Source organism: Stenella coeruleoalba (genome assembly GCF_951394435.1).
Source record: "Stenella coeruleoalba genome assembly, chromosome: 19".
In the NCBI taxonomy this organism is placed as follows: domain Eukaryota; kingdom Metazoa; phylum Chordata; class Mammalia; order Artiodactyla; family Delphinidae; genus Stenella; species Stenella coeruleoalba.
In genome coordinates this window covers 48,980,574-49,003,617 of record NC_137165.1, presented here as the reverse complement: position 1 = coordinate 49,003,617, position 23,044 = coordinate 48,980,574, and the positions used below count along the sequence as shown (strand labels likewise).

Genomic DNA, 23,044 nt, shown 5'->3' with positions numbered 1-23,044 from the left:
TTGAACGTTGCTCTTTTCCAAGCTAGCAATATGCAGTCTGGTCCTCTCCCGTGATGCTGGGCAGCGGCAGCGAGCGCAGTCCCCAGTCAGCCTGTGATACGAGGGTGAACAAGCATCCTGGACCCAGACAACCATTCTGATTTTCACTGTCAGTATGGTATTTAATCCGTTACGTGAGACAGTCAACACTTTATTATAAAATAGAGCTTGTGTTAGATGATTTTGCCTCACTGCCCACTGATGTTGGTGTTCTGAGCACATTTGAGGTGGGCGAGGCTCAGCTGTGATGTTCGGTAGTTTAGGTGTAGCAAGTGCATTTTCAGTTCACGGTATTTTCAATTTATGATGGGTTTATTGGTCATAATCCCATCATAAGTCAAGGAAAAGCTATCCTCTTCTCTGGTCTGGTGTCTTGCACTCAGCATTATTATTTTGAGATTCATCCATGCTTCTGTGTGTATCAGTAGTTCATTCCTTTTTATTGTGGAGTGGTATTCCATTTCAGAAATGAACCACAATTTGTCTGCCTATTCACCTGTGAAGGATTGTTGTTTCTAGTTTTTGGCTTTTCCAAATAAGGCTGCAGGAAGCATTCACGGACAAGTCTTTGTGTGGACATATGCTCTGTTTCTCTCGGGTAAATGCCTAGGAGTGGAATGGCTGGGGCATATGGTAGGTGCGTGTTGAACCTTTCAAAGAAATCGCCAAACTGTTTTCCCGTGTGGTTCCACCATTTTGCATTCCCACCAGCAACGTAGAAAAGTTCGTTTCTCCACATCCTCACCAACACTTGGTATGCCTAATTTTAGCCATGCAAATACGTGTGTGATATCTCAATGCGCTTTTAAAAAAATATTTATTTATTTGGCTGCGCCATGTCTTACCTGCGGCTCGTGGGATCTTTTCTTTTTTCCGGTACGCGGGCCTCTCACTGTTGCGGCCTCTCCCGTTGCGGAGCACAGGCTCCGGACGCGCAGGCTCAGCGGCCATGGCTAACGGGCCCAGCCACCCCACCGCATGTGGGATCTTCTCGGACTGGGGCACGAACCCGTGTCCCCTACATCGGCAGGCGGACTCTCAACCACTGCGCCACCAGGGAAGCCCTGCCTATATCTTCTTGACTTTGTGTTTTGTGTGGGATTTGTTCACTTCTAAGTTGTCCAATTGTTTGGCATTAAGTTGTTCATAATATTCCCTTACTAGCCTTTTAATATATGTAGAATCTTAGTGATGTCACCTCTGTCGTTCCTGATACTATTGGTAATTTGTGTTTTTTCTATTTTTTTTCCCAGCTCAATCTGTTTTAAGGTTTATGAATTACTGGTCTTCTCAAAGAAGATTTTAATTTCATTTTCTGCTTTTCTGTTTCCTATCTGACTTTCACTCTGATATGTATTATTTCCTCTATTCTGCTTAGTTTGGGTTTCATTTGCTCTTCTTTGTTTAGTTTAAGGCAGAATTTGAAGTCATTAATTTGAGACATTTCTTCTTTTTTGACATAGACCTTTATTGTTATGTATTTCCCCTACACTGCTTTAGCTGTACACTACAAATCTTGGCATGCCGTCTTCATTTTCAGTCAGTTCAAAATACTCTCTGATTTCTCTTCTGATTTCTTCTTCAACCCATGGGTTATTGGAAGTATGTTATTTGGTTTCTAAATATTTGAGGATATTCTAGAGATCTTTTTGCTATTGATTCTAATTTTATTCAATTATGGTCGAAGAAAATACTTTATAGAAGCTGAGTTCAACTTATTGAGGCTGGTTTTATGACACAGAATGTGAACCATCTTAGTAGATGTTCTATGTGAATCTGAAAAGAATGTACATTCTGCTACTGTTGGCTGGTCGGTCTATAAATGTCAGTTGGTTGATTGTATTGCTCAAGTCTTACACATCCTTACTGATTTTCTACTTGTTCAGTTATTGAGAAGGGTTTTGGAAATCTCCAACTGTAATTGTAGATTGCCTGATTTTTTTTTTTTTTTTTGGGCTGCACCATGCAGCGTGCAGGATCTTAGTTCCCCGACCGGGGATTGAACCCACACCCCCTGCAGCGGAAGCACGGAGTCCTAATCACTGGACTGCCAGGGAATTCCGATTCTTCTTCCAGATCTTTCGCTTTGTGTAATTTGGAGCTCTGTTATAGGAGCACGGGTTCTCATGTCCTTTGGATTAGTTGACACTTTTATCATTATGAAATGATCCTTTATATCTAACCTATTCTTTGCTCTGAAACCTACTTTTTCCGATATTAACATACCTGCTCCAGAAACTTTTTCACACTATGTTCTGATACATGTTGTAGCATGTTATCAGAACTTCATTCCTTTTTAAGGCTGAATAATACCCATTATGTGGGCAGACCACATTTGTATACTCATTCATCTGTTCACAGACTCTTGGATTATTTCCACCTCTCGGCTGTTGTAGATGAGTAACACTTCTTGTTATGAGCATTGGCGTACAAGTATCTGAGTCCGTTTCCAATTCTTTTGAGTTATACCTAGGAGTGGAATTACTGGCTCACATGGTAATTCTACGTTGAACTTTCTGAGGAACATATAAGGGCCCCCGGATGTTCTGGGTTCAACACATCCTTCTAGAAGTCTAGCAGTGGGCCTGCTCCCCCGGCCCCAGATTCAGTCCTGGCCCAGTGCAGGGCCCACCTCTCTCCCTGCTCCATCTCACCTCTGCTGTTGGCCCAGAAGCTTCCAGCCCAGTGCGTCCACCTCATCCCTTGGCTTGGCGAGGTTCAGATGCTCAGGGGCCTCCCCGCCCCACTACTTCCTTCCATGCAGCCTTCATTCCTTCTGCCTAAACCTGTGTGGTCAGTCTTCCGTTGGACTAGGCCAGTTAAGCACACACTCACCTAGGTGTTGCTGTGAAGGTATTTGGTCCGTGCGCTTCACGTCTACGATCAGGTGACTTCAAATAAAAGTTTACTCTCAATAATGTGGGTGGGCATCCTCCACTCAGTTGAGGCCCAGGAGAGAAAACCTGAGGTTTCCCTGAGGGATAAGGAAATCTGGCAAGGGTACCCTAGGGGGTACCCCACGATTATGCCAGTGGATCGTAAGACGGCATACCTGTCTCCTCCTGGTCAAGCTTCCCTGATAGAGGGGCCCCTGCCTCAAGGTGTCCAGCCTGCTTTCAGGAGCCAGGCGTTGCCCCCTCCCTCCAGCAGGGAGCAGAGGGTGGTCCCTTCCGGGCCACCAGGACTTGGCCAGGACAGCGCAGGCTCACAGGGCTGGTCAGGAAGAAAGGATGCCCAGAGGCCAGAGCGCACGTGCGGTTTAATCGTGGGGAGGCTCCAGAGGAGACAACATTTCTACGAGGTTGGTGTAAAAATGAAACAGTATCCAGACATGGTTCTTTACACAGACAATTACAGTAAATTTCAAAATCCAAGCAGCAGTTTGAATGTTGTTTCTTGAAAAATGAACACAGACGAACAGGGTGGGTGCCCAGTGCCCGGGGCTGCTCCGCTCCACTGCCGGCATCATGGGGCCCCGGCCTGGCTACCGTGCGCCGGCCTCACAGGTGGACCAACCGGCGTCTCCCTGGCGACCCAATAAATAGGAGAATCCAAACGGAGAAACGACAAATGGACCCGCGTGGCAGAGCCCGCGCGATTCAGGAAGCTTGGCCTGGCTGGCGGCTCGGCCGACTCTTCACAGACCGGGCAGGTCTCCGAGTTGGCGGCGCGGGTCCCAGCCCCGCGCCCGGGGCAGCCGGGATGGGGGTGGGAGCGGGGAGGGCGCTGGTCCTACTGGTGGCTGCACGTGGGGTGCGGGGCCGGCGGGGTGGGCCCCGCATGCAGGAGCCTCCGGCCTAGCCCTCCCGCACGCTGACCCGGGGCTCGGCCAGGGAGCTGTGGATGATGCTGAGGATGGATTCCAGCCCGCTGCCCTCCAGCAGCGTGCGGTGGTCACCCTCGATGACGTGCACGGACACCTTGCCGTCGCACACCTGGGACAGGTTGTAGTCGGCGCCCAGGTCCTCGCCGTAGGTGCCGCCTGTCTTGGCGCGCAGCAGTGTCACGTTGCCATGGTAGGTGGCCTGCGGCGTGTACTTCTCGGCCGCCCGCAGCTTCTGGTAGAAGGAGCGCGCCGCGAAGCGGACGGCATGGCGGTCCAGGCCCGCATGGCTCTGTGCGATCAGCTCCACGGCGGCTGCCACGCGCTCCTCCAGGCCCTCGAGGGGCAGTAGCGCCTCCAGCACCTGGAGGACAGACAGGACGATGAGTGGCGCCAGGCACGTGAATGGGGGGCAGGGGTGTCGGGAGGCCTCTGGCCGCGCGGTATCTGCAGACTCACCCTGCCGTGCTCCGCGTCAGTGAACTGCTGTACGAAGAAGCACATGGCCTCGGCCTCGGCCTCGGCCTCGCAGCCAGGGGTCATCTTGGCGCGGTAGCTCTGCAAAGGGAGGAGGGGCTGCTGCAGTGGCGGCACAAGGGGCTGGGACTCCAGACCCGGCCCCAGGGGCGCCGTTGCCGTCCTCACCTGCGTGTAGGCCAACACGTAGGTGTGCGAGCCATCGAACAGGAAGAGGCTATTGTTCGTGGGGCCGGCGCTCTGCTGTGCCTGCAGCTGTGAGCACATCTCAAAGGCCACGCAGGCCCCATAGGAGTAGCCAGCGATGCGGTAGGGCCCCTCTGGCTGCACCTGCCTGATGCACTCGATGTAGTAGGCGGCCAGGCTCTGGATGCTGTCCAGGGGCGCAGCTGCAGGGACAGCGTGAGGCTTAGCCCTTGTCTGGACGTGCACGTCACCCCCAACCCACTGGGGGACGGAGGAGGCCCGCTGTGGGGACAGCTCCGCAGGACCCTGACATACCTCCCGTGCACTGCAGGCCGTAGGTGGGAATGCTGAGCTTGGCAGCCAGGCTGTGGAACACCGTGATGGAGCCCTCGATGGGGTGCACCAGGAATAGGGGCCGCTCGGAGCTCTGCACAGAGTTGAGTGGAGCCAAGGTCGGGCCCTCAGGGTTCACCAGCAGGGTGCTCAGGTTCAGCTGGGCCTGCTGCCGGGCAGGGCTGTCCTCCTTGGGTGTGGGGGCCACCAGCTCTGTGAAGAGGGGCAGATGCCAGGGAGGGCCGGGGCCACATGGGGTCCCCTGCTACAATCCCCCAGCATGCACACATATACACGCACACACCTGACTGGGGCTGCTGGTGGCTAGGGTAGGAGGTGGATGGGGGCACTGGGCTCCCACTGAGGGCTCTCAGGACGGGGCCAGATGGACGAGCCCTGACCTGGGTGGGGGCAGGTGGGTCCAGGCTGCTCACAGGCCAGCAGCACTGAGAGGACCTGTGCTGTTTCGGGGATACCCCCCTCCACACCTACCATCAGCTGTGCCAGCCTGCGAGGAAAGTTCCTGCAGCTTCCGGAGCGTGAGCTGCTGGATTTCCCGCATGGACAGCACCCGGTCATGCTCTCGCTCCAGCGTCTGGCGCACCTCCACGGCCATGAGTGAGTCTAGGCCCAGGTCTGCCAGTGAGCTGTCCAAGTTGACAGTGGCCAAGTCACGGATGCCTGGGGAGAGGCGCTCAGTTGGCAATGGGGGATGGGCCTTGGTGGGTACTGTGCCCTGATGGCTGGGTCTTCCCAAACCATCATCACTATGGTCATGGCACACAGCACCCACCCAGCTCTGCACAGACCACCTGTGTCTCTCCCTCCATGAGCAAGCCGGCATGCCCCCTTCTGCAGCCAGGGAGACCAGACTCAGGGGAGCTGAGTGTCTGCCAGTTGGGGGGTGCAGGGTGCTCCCTCACCCAGGATGTGAGCCACAGCCTTCACCAGGTCCTGCTGGCTGCTGCCGTCACCATGGGCTGCGGCCTTCTTCTCCGCCAGCACAAAGCTGCTCAGGACGGGGTGGGGCTGGTTCAGGAAGAGGTCCAGCACCTCCATGCAGGAGATGATGCGTTGGGGCAGCGTCCCGCCAATGACTATGTCGTTGGTACCCATGGTCTCCAGCACGACGCCCACATCGCCAATTGCACCCCACTGCACGGCGAGGCCTGCGGGTGAGGGAGGGTGGGGGGCTGGGGTGAGAAGGGGCATAAGTGAGGGTGGCACCGCAGGAGTGGAGGAGGAGGGGCGGGCGGACCCACCTGGGAGGCCGTCATGCCGGCGTTTCTCACATATGCGCTCCATGGCGGAGTTGGCGAACCCGTAGTTGGTCTGGCTGGCGTTGCCACGCCCGCAGCTCACCGAGGAGAAGACCACGAAGTAGTCCAGCTCGGGGCATGCCTCCCGGGTCACCCTGTGGGTTCTTGAGTCACCCCCAGCCGGCCTCCCCAGCCCACCGGCCGACATGCCCAGGATCCCTGGCTCGCCTGCCAAACCGCCTCCACTGTCCCGGACCCTTGGTTCAGACCCCGGCAGAGGCCTGTGGCCTGGTCTCTGGACAGCAGTGTGAGGGTCGTGCGGGGGAGGGCTGGGAGAAGGAGAGAGAGAAGGGAGGAGCCCACCTGTCCAAGTTCAGGGTGCCATTGTACTTGGGTTTGTTGACGTCCTGGAAGAACTCAGGGGTCTGGTTCTCCAGCATGGCGTCTCTCAGGACCTGGGGTGAGGGGATCTTAGCACCTGCCTTTGCCCCAGGGCTTCGGAGGGCTTGCTTGGGGCGGGGGGCTTCCCTGGGCAGCTGGCTGCAGCCCCTTTAGAGCCGTCCTCACCATGGCCAAGTTGAAGACGCCGCCTACAGGCCCAAGCTGGGTGGCCTCAGTGATGAGGCTCCGGGCACCATCCAGCGAGCTGGCGTTGCTGGTGGACACCAGGACCTGCACACCCTGGCGTCTCCACTCACGGACCTGCCTGGCCTGGTAGCCTGCGGGACACAGATGGTGGGGATGGGCAAATCAGGGCTCTGGCCCTAGGCCCAGGCGCCCGGAAGGCAGCAGGACGGGGAGCTGACTGAGGCCTCTCCCACCGCCCCACCCTCGTGCTCCCTGGGGCCGGTCACCTGTGCGGATCCCGGAGCGGGAGGTCAGCACCAGCTTCTGGGCCCCTCGCAGCATGAGCCACTGGGACAGCTCTAGGCCGAAGCCACCCAGGCCCCCCGTGATGATGTAGGTCTTGTGGGCTGGGCAGTAGGTCTTGGACAAGGCCGCCATCAGGGTGGGCTTGGTCCCTTGCAGCACCGCCTCCTGCTCTTCCTCGCGTACCTGCAGCCCAGGTAGCACCGCTGTTCACACACTGCCGGCAGGGGCCGGAGCGGGGGGTGCCTGGGGTGCCCTACTCACCTGGAGGACCACTTTGCCGATGTGTTTGCCCTGGGCCATGTAGCGGAAGGCGTCCTCCACCTGGGTCTTGGGGAACACGGTGCACTTGAGGGGCTGCACCACGCCGTCCCGGATGCCTGCCTGCAGCAGCGCCGACACCTCCTGCCAGGTGGCGCTGTCGTCATCAAAGATTGCGTCCAGCAGGATCCCGTGGAAAGTCACGTTCTTCAGGAAGATGGCCATGCCTGGACAGGTGGGCAGGTGGCGGCCTCACTACTCAGCTGACAGCCCACCCTGTGGACCCCTGCCCTGCCCAACAGCCCCCTGCCCACCCGGCCTGCTGCCCAGCCTCACCCAGGGGATGGTTGTTGGAAAGGTCAAATTTGCCAATTTCCAGGAATCGACCATGCTGGGCCAGGCACCGCACGCTGGCCTGCAGCTTCTCTTCCGCCAGGGAATTCAGGACGAGGTCAACACCTTGGGGTGGGGGGGCAAGAGGGGTCCTCACAGTCAAGACCACTGCCCAGCCAACGTGGCACAAGTCCAGAAGGCCAGACCCTGTCCCCGCCTGGGCCGGTGTCTCCTCCAGCTTGGCCGGAGAGGGGGGGATGGGAGGAAGAGGGGGCTGAGAATATGGGTGGATGGCGGTTGGCTAGTGATGGGAGCCACTCACCCTTCCCGGCCGTGTGCCAAAGCACGTGCTGCTCAAAGGACGTGTCCCGGGAGTTGGCAAAGCTGGCTTCGTTGAGCTGTGGGAACCTGGCCTGGAGGTATGCCCGCTTTTCAGCTGACCCTGGTGGGGAGAGACGCTGCTGGTAAGTCTGGGCTTCAGGCGTTGGAGGGGCAGTCCTGGGCTCTGGGAAGGGCTGTAGGCTTACCCACAGTGGTGAAGACGCGGCAGCCCAGGCTGAGAGCGATGGCGATGGCGGCCTGACCCACACCGCCCGAGCCCGAGTGGATGAGCACTGTCTCCCCAGGCTGCATGCGTCCGCGTACTACCAACGCGTAATAGGCTGTGGCATAGACGACGGGCACTGAAGCTGCCTCCTCCAGGGTCCTATGGGCACAGCGCAGGGGTCAGCTCTGGCCTGATCCCTGGCCACATCCATGTTGGGCCCCAGGTCACAGCCCTGACCGACTCACCAGTTGGAAGGCACGTCCCACAGGAAGTCTTGAGACACCAGAATGGAGGTGGCCAGGCCTTCGGCGGGCACCAGCCCCATCACACGCTTGCCTCTGGCATCTCGGCCGGAGAACTCCATGCCCAGCATGCAGTCTCGAGCGACCCATTTTCCTGGGGGCAGATGGTGGGTGAGCCCCTTACCTCCCCAGGAGGACCCCAGTGTGTGAGCTTGGGCTCGAGGAGCCTCCTAGGTTCCTGAGCATTGTGGGGTGAGGACCCCCCTCTTCCCAGGTCCTGGCCCCAAGGGTCTTTGTTCTGGTCCCGCCACCGTGTGCTGCCTGTACCTGGGATGGCGTCAGGGGACAGCTTGCCCGTGGCCAGCATGATGTCTCGGAAGTTGAGGGAGGCATAATAGATGGTGCAGAGCTGGACTCCAGGGCCAGTGGGCTGGGCGTGGCGCAGAGGAGAGCAGACCCAGCGGATGGAGGAGAGGTCCCCTCGGGTGAGGATGTTTATGAAGGCATGCTCTGTCTGCTCCTCTGGCCGGTCTGTGGGTGACAGAAAGTGGAGCTGCCACAGGGTCACACGCAGCCCTGGGCTGGGCAGGGCTTCCAGCCAGGGTCCCCCTGCCCTCTCCTTCTCAGCCCACCCAGCTGCGAGGTGAGGAGACTGGGGGGGCAGGGTGGCACATTGGGCACTCACCCTTTTCCAGTGGGAAGTGGCGGAACGCCCCCCAGGCCCCGTCCCGGTAGACGTTCATCACCAGGTCCCCCTGTAGCACCTTCTGCAGCTCCAAGGAGTTTGGGTCCATCTCAGGGGTGGGGGACGTGCTACTGAGGTTGGACACCAGGACGCACCTATGGGCAGCCAGACAGGTGAGGGGAAGCTGGTGGGGGGGGTTGGAGGGGAGGAGCAAGGGGCATGCAGCTCAGTGGGCATCTCACCGAATCCGGTGCCCGCCGGGCTCTTTTCGGAGACAGTTCACCATGCCCACGACACCTGAGGTGGTGCAGCCGACGGCCATGAGCCACACGGGCCGGGACGAGGAGTCAGCCAGGATGTTCTGTAGAACGAGGGAGGGGTTGGCTTCTGGGGGCTCCCCAGGCCCCAGCGTTGGAGCTGCATTAACCAGGCCTGGCCAGGGCTGGGAGGGACTGACCTTCAGTGAGTCGACCCATCTGAAGCTGGCGTCCTCCACGGACAGGAAGACTGGGCTATCCTGCGGGGCTGGCCGGCGGCACAGGAAGAGCACAGAGCCGTAGAAGGACCTCTTCAGGGCCACCAGGTGCAGGGATGCCCCGGTAAATAGGCTCTCCCACTCGTCCTGTGCGTTGGGGGGTCAGTGCTCGGCAGCCTCCTGGCCCCTCCCCATCCCGGCCCCTCCCCATCCCGGCCCCGCCCCGCACCTGGCTCAGGAGGTGCTGCCCCCCTTGATGTGACTCAGAGCAGGTGAGAAAGGCGACAGTCTCCCCCAGGGAGTAACCTCCGAGCAGCGTGTGCAGCAGCAGGAAGCCTCCCTCCTTCAGGGTAGCCGCCATGTTGCCAACGGCCGTGGCCGGGTCACCAAGGGTGGCCAGGGCACAGTTGCACACCAGGAGGTCAGCCCTGCTCAGGCTGCTGGGGGCCGGGTCCACAGGGTCCCACTGGCCTTGGGTCAGGTCGAGCTGCTGCAGCTTGGCTTGGGCCGCCTCCAGGGCCTGGGGGTGGCGGTCAGTGGCTATGTAGTCCAGCTGCATCAGGGGCTGGGTGTTAAGCAGCGCCGGGATGCGGGAATAGAGTCGGCCGTCACCGGCCAGCACCTGGGGTGGAAGAGCTCCTTGGATCAGCTGCCGCGGGGCAGGCGCACCCACCCCCTCAGCTGGGTGTCTCCCAGAAAGGCCCACCCACCAACTCCGCTGAGGCCACGGGCCAGCGCTGCCCTGTCCACAGCACCCGCAGAGCCCACCTCCAGCCCCTTCTCTGTGCCCCTTCCCCTTCAGTGTGCGGGCGGCCTCGCTTCAGAGGGGCCCCGGCCCTCCTGGTGTTCGGGGCTGCCTGCGTCTGGGTCCACAGTGCTTGCCTCTGCGCCCAGCACCCACCTCCACCACCTTCATTCTGAGGCTGGCCGTGTTCTCCAGGGCGGTGTCCACGCACGCCTTCAGTGCTGGGGAGTCGAGGAGGCCGCTGAGCAGGGGGTCGTCACACAGCAGGGGCCTCTCCTGGGCCAGGACCTGGCCCAGTTCCTGCTGTAGGTTCCCATTGAGTTGCAGTTGGCAGGCAGCGGCCAGCAGCCGAGGCAGGCCCTGCTGCGGGGCCTCCCGGGGAGCCTGGGCACTGTCCAGCCCGGGCACCACCATCTTCAACCCCTGCTGGGCCACCTTCGTCTGCAGTGCCTGTGCCAGCCCTGGGGAGGACAGAGATGGGTGCTAGGGAAGAGCCTCAGCTGGGCTGGGGTTCCTGAAGGTCCCCCAGCAACTGGTGTCTGCCTGGAGCAGGGACTCAGAGGTAAGCAGGACCCACCGCCCGGCTCTGCCCACTGACAGCAAATAGAAGGACGGAGTGGGCAGTCCAGTCCTCCAGGGCTAGAAACTGGCATCAACCATCTGGACCACTGGGCGGGTGAAGGGCTGCTCTGCCTCCCACCCAGGTGTGAGCCCTACAGAGGGTGGATTCTCCAGAGGGTGGGTTCAGTGCCTTGATGGCCCTGCTGCCCCTCCCCAGCCCTCCCCACCCATCAGGTTGGGTGTGAGCCCTGTGTAGGGAGCTGTCTCATGGCATTACGCCTATATGCCTGGCTAGGGGCATAGACAGAAGGGGACAAATCTGTCACCTGTGTGTGCTAGGCCTCCTCTGAAGACATCAGCTCTGGGTCGGGGGAGCCAGGCCTGGGGGCACTCACGAGGGGAAGGCAGATTTGGGCTCCACATGAAGGAGGGGCTGTGACGGGGCGATGAGGGGAGGTGATGAGCTCCCCTTTGCCAGACTGGGCACAGGAACTGGGAGCTGGACCCCGGGATGAAGGGGGTGGGCGCAGGCCTCACCCCTGCACAGCTGCAGCTCCTCCTGCAGGGCCAGGCTCCCAGCCAGGCACCCGCTCTCCACATGCGGCGTGAAGCAGAACTTCTCCAGGACGGGTGCCAGCTGCTCCTGCTGCCGCCGAGGGGCCACCGAGGCGTGGAGCCGCGAGATGTGGACGCTGCCGGCCACGATGCTGTTCAGATACCTGTTCACCACCACGTCGGCCACTGCGGGGACATGCTGGGTAAGTGCGGGCAGCACCTGGCGCAGGGACACAAGTGTGTGGGGCCAGGGCGGGGCTACCTTGTGTCTCGCCTTGCAGCGCGTACAGCTTCTGCCGGTGGGTGGTGGGGTCGATGTGGATGGCGGTGATGCGTGTGGGCAGGCACAGGTTGCGGTGGCCCGGGACCAGGAGGGACATCTGCAGCATGGTGTCCAGGAAGGTCACCCAGTTGTCTTTCCACAGCAGCCGGCCTGTGTTACCTGGGGTGGAGGGACCGTCAGTCGGCCAGGTTGGGTCTCTCCCCCAGTGGGCCCTCTCCTCCATGCGGCCCCCTCACACCCACAACTGCCCTCCCTTCACCCAGCTTGGGCATCTAACGCCGGGCAGCAGGAGTTAGCCCCAAAGCATGTTCCTGAGTATAAAGTGGGGCCCCCTTGCACCCACCTTCGAGGTTGGCCTCGAGGATGCCCTGGAAGTGGGGGCCGTAGTTGTAGCCCCGCAGCCGCAGCTCCTTGTACACGTCGCTCTGGCTCAGGTGGAACGCAGCACTGGGGTCTACAGGTGTGGGGCCCGTGCCATACTGGTTGTCAAAGAGCCTGGGATCGGGGTCCTTCCACTGGTGTATCTGCCCTGTGGGCGGGGGTGGCAGAGGGCCTGAGGGCAAGGCCGGGCTGAGCTGGCAGCCAGGGTCCACCCAGAGACCCCCACCAGGGACTCTGCAGCCTGGGCGGGTGCCCCCGCTCACCGCTCACGATCAGGTTGCCGTTCTCAGACACCTCGAAGGTGCACGAAGCCTCCAGAAGCCGCACTTCCAGGGGCACGGTCCCTGCAGGCAGCAGGGTCAGAGGTCAGCAGCAGAGGTCAGCAGGCGGCACTCCCGCCCCGCATCCCGAGCCGCCGGCCTCACCTGTCTTGGGCAGGATGGTGGCCTGGTGTAGTGTCACGTCCTCGAACACCACAGGCACCTGCTCCATGTTTTGGTCCAGGGCTCGTGCCAGCGTCTTCCAGACCAGGAATAGGTAGCCAGTGGCGGGGAAAATTACGCGGCCGTCGATGCAGTGATCCAACAGGTAGTGGTCAGGGGTCTCAGGGCTGGCATCTGTGGGGCATGGGCCTTAGTGCCAGCGAGCGGGAGGAAGGAGCCGCCCCCGCCTGCCCACACCTCACTCACCGATCTTATAGACAGTGGCAGAGGAGCAGCTCGAGCCGCTGGGGAAGTCCTCCATGGCGGGCACATCCCAAGTCTGGCTGTGGTCCCACCTGATGTGCGGGGAAATGAGGGGGGTCCCCCGGGGGGCCGGGAACTCCACGGGTGGGAACAGACCGTTGGGGTTGATGTCAATGCTGGAGGGTGCAGAGGGGAGATGTGAGCAGCACATTTGACCCCAGGACCACCCTGGGTGGGTACTGCCAACCATTCTCCCCTAAGACCCCAGGGATGACCGAGACGGGGTGGGGTGGGGGCTGCAGTGAGGGTGTGACAGTGGCCCAGCACCCACAGCCCCGCTTCCTGGGGACGATCTCAAGGCCAGCCTATGGCTGAGGGGCTCCCAGGGTCAAGCAGGGCGAGGGGACGCACCCCATCAGGTGGAGCCTGCCCACGTTGCCGAGGAAGAACTCCAGGTTGTCCCTGTGGTCCTTCTTCATCAGCGGGATGACGGTGCAGCTGGACTTGAGGCCTCTCTTCAGGATGGCCTGAGAGGCAGAGACAGGCTGGGCCTCCCTGACTAGCTCCCACCCAACCCCACAAGGCCACACGGAGCCCGACCGCCATCCCTCCCGGACCTGACCATCCTGCCCCCCAGCACGCACCTGCAGCAGGGCGTGGGGGGCGATCTCCAGCACCACGGCGTGCTCGGGCACGTGCCTCAGTGCCTCCTGGAACAGCACAGGGCTCACCAGGTTGTTAACGTTGTACTCAGCTGAGAACGTGCGGGCCAGGTGGCCCTGCCACTGGGCCTCGGGGATGGAGGTGCTGAGCCAGTACGCGGAGCGGGGCCGTGGCTCCCGGATCACCTGCACACACGGTCAGGCTGGGTCGGCGTGAGGGAGCTTGGGGCCGCCTGCCCGCCCGCCCTCCGGGAGGCCCCCGCCAGGCAGCCCATGGGGCAGCAACCCACCTTCTTGAGTGCCTGCAGCAGCGCAGGGGCGATGGAGTCCATGAAGTAGGAGTGGAACGCTATGCCACCTGTCCGCACCTCCTTGGCAAACACACCCTCCTGCTTCAGCTGCTGCACGAACTCGGACATTGCGGCCTGGGGTGGGGGCGGGGAGGGCGCAGGGGCGCTGGACGAGCAGTCCTAGGCCTGTGCCCCGCTCCCCATGCAGAGCTCACCCTGAGGGATAGGAGGGGACTTGGGGATGAGGCCTCGCCTCCCAGGGCCCACCTGAGGTCCGGAGATGGTCACAGAGTCCTTGGAGTTGTGGCAGGCAGGCACGATACCAGGGGGGCAGCGCCGCTTACACTCTTCCCAGGACAAGCCTGGGGGCAGAGACAGCCTCAGAAGGTGGCCACAGGGAGCCGGCACCCTCACTCAGCCCCTCCCCAGGGGGAGGAAGACGTTGCCGGGGTGGCTCTAACGACAGAGGCGGTGATGACAGCTGCACAGCGGCACCTTTACGAGGCACTTTCACCCCTGCCGTGTCTGATTTCAGGCGGAGGTGTCGTTAATGCTACCCCAGAGGCGGGAGCCAGTTTCGGCTCAGTATTGAGGCCAAAGGCTCCTACGTCTGACCAACCACAGAGGACCTTGGCCTCACTCTCCTGCCAGTCCCTCAGGTTTTCTCGGGTGTCCTTCCGTTCCCAGCCCTGCCTGCCCGAAGTGCGAACAGGCCCACTCCTTCCCCTGCAGCCCCCAGTTAGCTCAGGCTCATGGGAAAACCATGCTGGCCTCTCCTGATGCCCATGGGCAAGTGTGCTGAGCACCAAGGCCAGCAGGCTCAGGGGGGCCATACAGGGCACACTGGAGCAGGCTGTCAGGGTCGCTCTCACCCTGAAGTGAGGAGGACGGCGGCCGGCGAGTCACCCCAGAACCCTGCCTCTGCCCAGCACCAATGTCGAAAGTGCCAGCGTAGACGTCCCCTCCCACGGAGACCCTCAGGCCCATGGGTGGAGTGGGATGGCAGAGCGCAGGGCAACACCTACCCACAGCTGCCATGGCCCCAGGCGGGATGTTGGCCTCCTTGATGCACTGGGCCCTCCAGTAGGCAGCGAGGACAGCCTCCTCCTGAGAGAGGCAGCCGTCGGCGTAGCCGCAGGCCACCTCACCCAGGGAGTGCCCGATGATGCCGTCAGGCCGCAGGCCCATGGAGGTCAGCAGGTCTATGAGGGCAATCTGGGGGAACAGGGTGCGTCACGCCAGTCCCGGGGACGCCAGGCTGACCGCCCTGCCGGCCCGCTCACCCCAGACCCCGGGGGTGCACCTGGATGGCAGTGAGGCTCACGAAGGACTGGACGGTGTCATCAAAGGTGGCCTCATCTGTGCTCAGCAACAGGTCCGACACCTGCAGTCCCAAAGGCTTCACGGCCTCGTCTGAGCGCAGGATGGAATCGCGGAAGCTGCCCAGGCGCATGAGGCTCAGCCCCATGCCGCGCCACTGTGCGCCCATCCCTGTCCCAGTGAGAGGCGTCAGGGCAGGGCTGCGCGGCCCTGCCCCCACTGCCCTCGGGGACACCCTGGGGAGCCGGGGGCTCACCGGAGCAGATGAACCAGAGTGGGCGCTTGCCAGCCGGCACCTGGTGCACCTCCTGGTTGCCGCCCTGGCCGCCCAGCACAGCGTAGCCACGGAAGGGCATGGTGGCCGTGGGGGCGGCCGCGATGTCGTTGAGCATGCTCACGAAAGCCAGGTCATGGCTGTGCCGGAGGCCCTGCTCCAGCAGGCCCTGCACCGCCTCAAGGGTGCGCCCGCTGGCCCGCAGCAGACGGGGCAGGGCAGAGTGTGGGGCAGGTGGCGGGGGCGGCTGGGCGTTGGGCCGGAGGATGACATGCACGTTGGAGCCGCCGAAGCCGAAGGAGTTGATGCCCACATTGCCCCCAAGAACGGGCAAAGGCCGGTCCACTACCTGCAGCCGCCCGTCTTGCAGCGCTGGGATCTCGGGGTTCGGGCTGTGGAAGTGCAGGTTGGGGGCCCAGACCCCGTGTTCCAGGGACAGCAGCACCTATGGGTGCCTAATGGTCAGTGGGGTGGCCAGCCCCGGGATCCCTGCCCTGCTGGTCAGGGTGGGCTTCAGGTACTTCCCTTCTTGAGGACACTCTGAGGCCACCTGCCCGCTGCAACAGACTTCCTTCCCCCCCAACCTTGCCCAGCCCCAGTGCAGTGGTCTGGTGACCGAGCCGCAGGCCCCTTCCCCTCTCGGCCTTGGGCCTCATCTAGGGTCCCTGCCACCTCCGGACTAATGGCCATGGGGCTAGACACAAAGGTCCCTCAGCCAGACTCCACCCCAGGTCCCAATCTAAGAGCTGCAGACGGGTGGCTACAGTGGCCCAGGAAGCCCAGAGCACCAGGGAGCCTGAGCAGTGCTGACCTGGATGCTCTGGGCTACCAACTGGTCAGCAGGCCACGGGGAAGGGCAGCCCTGGACAGGTGGGGCCGCCCCGCTGCTTCCACCCTCTGGCTTGGTCTCTTGTGGAGCAGTACCGGGCAAGATGTCTGGCCCAGTGGACTAGGGCAGGGAATGGCTACATGCTGGCACCCTGCTGTCTGGGTCTCAGTGGCCCACACCCCACAGCACAGCCTGTGGGGATCCTCCCCCGACCGGGCAGCAGGAAGCTGAGGAGGCAGGGGCAGGATGGCCCCAGACCGCCCGCCTACCTTGATCAGTGCTGCGAGCCCCGAGGCGGGCTCCGCGTGCCCCATGTTTGACTTGGTGGACCCGATCAGCAGGGGGTCCTGGCGGGTGGCACACAGGGCCCGCATGATGCTATTCAGCTCCTGGGGGTCGCCCACCTGTGGGGGACTCAGGGAGGTCAGGACTCCACCCCGGCACCTCTCCGGCATGGGGTGTGGGGTGTGCACACAGCCAGGCAGGGCTCTCACCTTGGTGCCAGTGCCATGGGCTTCGATATACTCCAGGGACTCGGGGGTCAGCCCGGCCGACTCGTACAGGGAGCGGATGAGCTGCTCCTGCACCTCTCCAGAGGGGAAGGTGACGCCTGTGGGCGGGGCCAGGCCTCAGCACACCACCAATCACCTAACCGCCTGCAGCCCCACCCTCACCCTGCCCGGGATGCTCCCACCTTGCTCTTTGAAGCCATCAGTGTTGGTGCCGGCATTGAGGATGGTGGCATACACCCGTCGGGCCAGGGACTTCTTGGTCAGCAAGACGGCCACCACAGCCTCTGCACGGCAGTAGCCGTCCCCTGGGGGCAGAGGGCACCTCAGGCCTAGGAGCTCAGGGCAGAGCTCAGGGGCTGGTGTAGGGTGAAACGGGGGCGGGGGTGCTATCCTGTGCTCCCACGCCCTCCGCCCTCACCTGCTGCATCGAAGGACTTGCAGGAGCCCTCAGGGCTGAGCATGCCCAACTTCATGAACTGCACCGAGGTGTTGGGCTTCAGCAGGATGTTGATGCCACCCACAACGGCCGCGGGGCACTCCCCACTGCGGATGGCCTGGTAGGCGCTCTGCAGGGCCAGCAGGCTGGAGGAGCAGGCTGTGTCCAGGGCAACGCTGGGCCCTGCAGGCAAGGGCACAATGCAGCTGTGGGACTCCCCCAACCTTGGGGCCCTGGCAGCTTTAGCAGGTGCCCTCCATGTGGAGCCTATGATACCAGGACCTCACCCCTGCAGGCCCTCCTCGGAGGGGGGAGGTCAGAGTCTGGAAGGGTCTCAGCTGCCGTCCGGCCCCACCCTGCCCCAGTCCGAGGCCCAGAGGAGCTGTGTGTGCACCCACCTTTGAAGTCGAAGAAGAAGGAGAGGCGGTTGGCCATCATGGCGCGCTGGCAGCCCACCATACTGTAGCCCATGAGGGTCTCAGGGTCTCGACTCAGAGCCTCTGAGGCCTCAGAGCTGCTCACACCCACCCAGACACCGGTGTTCGTCCCACGAAGGGAAGCTGGGTTGATGCCTGTAGGAGACAGAGGTCAGCCCTAGCTGCTGTGACATGCCCAGCCCACCACCCAGCTCTCGCCTCTCAGCCTCCCTGGCTTGGGTGAGAGGAGGCTCCATCTCAGCCCGGCTCTGGAAGGGACGAGGTGGGCCAGGGAAGAGAGAGCAGAGCCACAGCGGGGCGGCCAGCCCAGGTAGGGCTGAGAACGGATAACCAGGTCACAAGGAACCAGGGCCCAGGCACGGGCGGGGTGCCAGGTGGGGCTCCAGGCTCTGGGTCAGGCAGCGGCCAGAGACAGCCGGAGGTGGGGACAGAGGGCAGCATTGTCCCTAGGCTACTCCCCTGGCCCCTGGTGTTGCTGGCAGGATCTGGTGAGCCCTGAGGGCGGCCTGCCCTGGGCGGGCCAAGATAAGAAGACAGAGAGAGACAAAAGCCGAGTGTCCAGGCTTGGGAAGGAGGGAGGGACACTGGCCGGCCCCTGGGGAGCCGCATCCAAGGTCTCCGGGTGGGGCCTGGGCAGTGGAAAGGTCTCCACTTTCCCCTACCAGGGTCCTCTCACCTCCCCTCCACTCCACCCCAGGCAGCATGTGTCCATAACCCCATCACGCTCAGTGTCAACCCCAGAGACTACTTAGCATCTGCTGCAGGACAAGAAACTGCAAGGCCAGGATACCCACCCTGTCAACCACAGGTGGGAGTAGGCAGGCCCCAGGTTCCCCCTCAGAGCTGAGCTCTCACTGCTCACCTACTGAGGGGCCTCACCCACATGTCAGCCTCCCCTCTCCCACCTGGCAGGACTTCTACGTCCCTGGTGTCCCTGGGACAAGTCTGTGCCCTGGGACAAGGGGCAGCTGGCCTCGAGGCACTTGTCCAAAGCCAGACTTAACCCGGCAGAGAAGAGTGTGGAGGGTAACAGTCGTGGGGCCAGGTCTCGCCTCCTACTCTGCCTGGCACCCTCCCTCGCCCCCAAGATCAGCCATGCAATGGAGAGTGAGGAAACTGGGGCATCAGGACGTGCCTGGGACACCTCTGGTGTGCAGCTGTGAAATGTGACCTGCCCAAGGCCCATGCCTCCCCAGCCCACTGGCCCCGGCCCAGGACTCCGCTCCCTCAACAGCTCCTATGTTTTGGATGTTTTGTCATGAACACATGTTGCTCTTAGAAGCAAAATGGAGGAACGCTTTCAAGAGGGGCGGCAGGAACCTCAGGGATGGGCCCCCAGAAGTCCCAGGTTGGCTGTCAGCCTCCTGATGACCCACCTCCGTCCACAATGGCCTCATAGGTGACCTCCAGAAGCAAGCGCAGCTGGGGATCCATTGTGTTTGCCTGCTTGGGGTGGACCCCGAAGAACGAGGCGTCAAACTGGGACAGGTCCTTCAGCTTGCCTAACCGCCGGGGCAGGCCATACAGTCCTGTGGAACACACGCAGGTGGAGGGGCCAGCCACGGAACCTCACGGCCCCGAGTGACTGACAGTGGCGTCCCTGTGGCAACAGGGAGCCAAGGCTCCCCGGGATGGGTGGGCCCACTTCTGAGAGGGGGCCCTAGGGGGAGGCTCACGGGTGGTGTCCCAGAGCACAGCACGGTGGGGGGAGGGCCCCCTCCTCCCACCCACCACTGTCCTGTCCTGGCTGGAGACCCCCTGCGTGGCCTGACACTGGCCCCAGAGGCTGAGGCCAGGCCAGGCTCCGCCACACTGACTCACATCCCGTAGATCAGGAAGAGCCGCTCTGCTGAAGAACCTACTGGGCGTGAGGGAGTCCAACCAGCTTCCTGGGAGAGCCTCATGTCTTATCTGACAGTTTGGGACATGTGGGCCAGCAGTGGCTGGCCAGGCTCTGCAGGGACCAGGTGGTGGGCAGTGGGGCCACAGGTGCTCACCCACCTGGCCTAGCTCTGGATCTGCCCCCTCGCAGCTTACCCAGCTCATCTGTGAAGTGGGCAAAGACCACGCCCAGGGCCAGCCCTCAGTCTCCTGCGGACTGGAGTTCAGTCCCTAGTCCACTGGCCAGAGGCCCCAGTTTCTCCTTCGCCCTGAGCCTTCTCCTGGCGCCATCTCGCAGGAAGAGCCTGCAGCATGGCCTCACCTTGGGTGACCGTTGGCTCTGCAGGTGGGACGGGAGCTCAGGCCAGAGCAGGCCTGTCCTGGTAGCTTGGAGACTGTGTACCCAGCGGCAGTGAGAGGAGAACCCAGGCCCACTTACCTGCCTTCCACCGCCTGTCATCATCCGTCACCATGTCCACACCGCCAATGAGATTGGCCCAGAACTCCTCCAAGTTCTCCGACTCAGGCAGCTTCCCGGACATGCCAGCGATCACCACCTCCTCCATGGCTGCTCTCTCTGCAGGGAGGGTGGTGTGGGGGCCCGGTCACTGGTCAACCTCAGCACCCACACTGCCAGTCTGCAGCCTCACTGGAGGCCCAGCTGCTGCTCCCCCGGCCCTGGCTTCCTGACCCCCCTCCGCCATCTGGCCCACCCAAGGGTCTGAGGGCAGCAGCTCAGAAAGCCCCACAACAAAGATCCACACGGCCAGCTCCTGTGCTGTGTGCCAGCCGGACGGATGCCCTGGGTGAAGTATGTGTACGGCGGTTGGGAGGCGGGGAGTCCACTCCGGTCCAGCCTGCCTGCACCTCTCACTGGCAGTGTTGGGCTCTCTGGGCATTGGCCCTGGCCTGGGGTGACCCCAAAATGGCCCTGCTGCAGTGGTCTCAGGAGGGGGCCTCACAGTGGGAGGCAGGCAGGGCCAACCCAGAGAAGGGCCCAAACCCTTCCTAGGAAAGGGCTGCCTGGCCATCAGCCTATCAAGAGCTGGCCAAGGGAATTTAGCAGGCGAAGGAGAAGGAGCAAACGTGCGGGTGAGAAAGCGCACCCTTGCTGACCGGCCGGCTCTGCACTCAGCACCCCACGCTGTCCTCCATGCTGGGCCCAACGGCTCAGGCACTGAGAGTGCCAAGGCCTGGGGGGCTCTGGGGCAAAATTGGTCCCTGCCCCACAGTGGACAGACCCAGCCTGTATGGCTGCTCCAGCGAGCTCCAACCTGGAGAACTACTCCTAGTCAGGTGCCGGTCAAGTGCTACCCAGACCCACACACCTGCACAGGTTGAGGCCTCAGAGTCCTGCTTGCCAACCTCCACGCAGCCTGCCTGGCCACCCAGACCCAGGTTCCCAAGACGCCAACGAGGGAGCCTAGGCTACCCTGAGGCTGTGGGCTCAGGATGGGGGCTCTTGTACAGCCCTTGAGGAAGGGGGCAAGGCCAGGGTCGATCCTGCACACTTCCACCAAGGCTCCAGGGCCTCATGGCGCTAATGACCGCTAGACTCGCCAACCAGCGGCCCTCCAGCGTCTCTCTGAGCAAAGGAAAGCACAAGCAAGTGGAGAGAGCGTCTTCCTTGGGTGCCCTGATCACCCTGCTGTCCCGGCAGAGAGGGAGCCCCCTCCCCCAGCGCTAAATAAAGAGCCCTTTGCCGGCCCAGAGGCACCAGCTCCCGGGGCGGCTGCTTCTCCAGAAAGCGCCCGCTCTGTTCTCCCCCTACTTGCTATTCACGCGGAGTCCGGCGGGACTAGGCAAGGGGGTGGAGACCCCTGCAGAGCGCACTGTCTCGCATGCGCCGCCGCGAGGCTGTACGGGGCAGGAGCCGGTCTCCCCCCAGAACTTCGGGGGCTCCAAACGGAGCCCACGTGGTGGGGAAGCCGTCCTCATCCGGCCCCGCGCCTCCTCCACCCACCACCCTCCCTTCTTCTTAGGCCCTCCGGTCGGCTGAGACTCTGCTATCCCGCACCCGGAGGTGGGGGGACGCTGCGGATGGAGGGGCTTGGCGGCCCGGCCTGAAACGAGGCCCTTGTGGGCTGCCGGAGCTGGGCGCACACCGGGCGGCTGGGGGCTCCTACAGGCCCTCGAGGGTCCGCAGCCGCCCGGCCCAGCCCAAGACCAAAATGGCTGTTCGCGGCGCTCCTGGGCGTCCGCCCCTCGCCATCCGCCCACCTGCCCCGCCGGGCCTGGGGCATGCCGCGAGGGCCTTTCGCCGCCCGGCCTCGGGCGCCCCGTGGGGCTCGAACATCCATACCGGGGGCTCGGACCCCGAGACCAGGGCAGGCTGTGCGGGGCTACCCCTCGCCACTGGCGCGCCGGACGACGCGCGCCCAAGGCCGGAAGATGCGGGCCGGCGGCGCCCCCTCGAGCCTGACCGCACCACCCCCGCCCCGGCCCCTGCCCGGCCCCAGGACTCCGGTCCCCGGCAACCAACTCCCGACCCCGGCCCGGCCTGGCCGCTCGTACCTGGTCTGGGCGCGGGCGCGGGCGCGGGCGGTGGCGTGGGCGGCGGAGGGAGAGCGAGGATGGAGCGCGCGGCGGAGGGGAGGCCGGGCCGCTTCCGTCTCTCTGGCTCCCTCTAGGCCCGCGCCGGCGCTATTTAACCGCTGCCGTCCCCGCGCGGACACGCCACATGGGCTGACAGCTTGGCTGCGCCGCCCAGGCCAATGAGCGTCAGGGCTGCGCCCCGGGACCAGGCGCGCCGCCGCCAGTGGGGTGATGCCGCGCGCCGCCGCCGGACGCCGGGACTCTGCGCGGGGGCGCGCCAGGGGGGCGCCGGGCTGGGGGCCCCGGGACTCGGGGGGCGCTGGGGCGGGGCGCAGCGTCACCCCCGCCCCACGACTTCCCTTCCGCGCCCCACGCCTCCCGGGGCCGCCCCCACCCACGGGGCCTCGGGGGCCACGTGTGCACGGCGCGCAGTGGAAACGGGACGGGGCTTGCTTGGGTCACTCTGGGGGTTATACTGGGGCCACACTGGGGGCCGGACGAACCCCCGGGCGTAAGGACTGAAGGGCCGGCGTCCGGGACGAACGAAGCCGGCCCGGGGCGTGGCTCGCTCTGCAGCCGCAGCCAATCGGGGGCCGGGGGCGTGCGAGCTGGACCAATGGCGGCGCGCGAGTGGGCGTTGCTAGGCGATAGGGTGATGGGCCGGCGCTGCGCGGACCGCAGCGGGCGAGCGCGGTCGTTGACCCGGCCGAGGGCGCCCCGCGCGGGGTTACTGCCGGTCACCGCAACGCAGCGCGGCTGGTCCTCCCTGCCTCGCCTCCCAAATTCGCAAGGCGGGCGCGGGGACCGGGGGGACGCTCCCGAGGCCGGGCAGGGGCTCCCCGCAGCCGGCCGCGGGGACGGGGCGCGGCCATCTGGCAAGCGGGCTCTGTACGGACACCTCTTGGTGTGATTTGAACAAAGGAGTCTCCCTGGGCAGAGGCACTCGCGCGCGCACGTGGCCTTTCTCACCCGCGGGCGCGCACACGCACCGGCGGAACTCTGCGTCTCCGCTCACCGGCGCGCCCTCCTTTGTAATTCCCCTGCTCTAATGTTTACCGAATTTACAAAAAACCCTTAACTTCCAGACCAAAAAGAAACAGACATTCCGTCTTGGGGTCAAGTGAGAG

General features: G+C 63.1%; 1 protein-coding gene across 2 annotated transcripts; it reads right to left on the bottom strand.

The window, feature by feature from the left end:
• Positions 1-871: 871 nt before the first annotated feature.
• FASN (fatty acid synthase) lies at positions 872-22,380 on the bottom strand. 2 transcript variants are annotated; one of them, XM_079903999.1, is made up of 42 exons: positions 21,897-22,380; positions 19,822-19,959; positions 18,878-19,030; positions 17,463-17,636; positions 17,047-17,247; positions 16,811-16,933; positions 16,611-16,726; positions 16,386-16,520; positions 15,270-15,732; positions 14,997-15,184; positions 14,719-14,908; positions 13,961-14,055; positions 13,694-13,828; positions 13,386-13,589; positions 13,153-13,268; positions 12,745-12,917; positions 12,481-12,672; positions 12,319-12,399; positions 12,018-12,203; positions 11,654-11,833; positions 11,374-11,577; positions 10,432-10,736; positions 9,760-10,152; positions 9,513-9,677; positions 9,298-9,416; positions 9,056-9,210; positions 8,698-8,901; positions 8,374-8,524; positions 8,109-8,287; positions 7,904-8,023; positions 7,585-7,707; positions 7,252-7,475; positions 6,972-7,173; positions 6,685-6,836; positions 6,481-6,572; positions 6,121-6,272; positions 5,782-6,027; positions 5,351-5,539; positions 4,841-5,071; positions 4,508-4,728; positions 4,322-4,420; positions 872-4,226 (listed from the first exon to the last, which is right to left on the bottom strand). In XM_079903999.1, exons 2-42 carry the CDS (start codon positions 19,946-19,948, stop codon positions 3,837-3,839), a joined length of 7,548 nt encoding a protein of 2,515 aa, XP_079760125.1. In that variant the 5' UTR covers positions 19,949-19,959; positions 21,897-22,380; the 3' UTR covers positions 872-3,836. The 2 variants fall into 2 exon arrangements, with proteins under 2 accessions (XP_079760125.1, XP_079760126.1); XM_079904000.1 differs by lacking the exon at positions 21,897-22,380 and adding an exon at positions 20,711-21,300.
• Between the last annotated feature and the right edge of the window lie 664 nt (positions 22,381-23,044).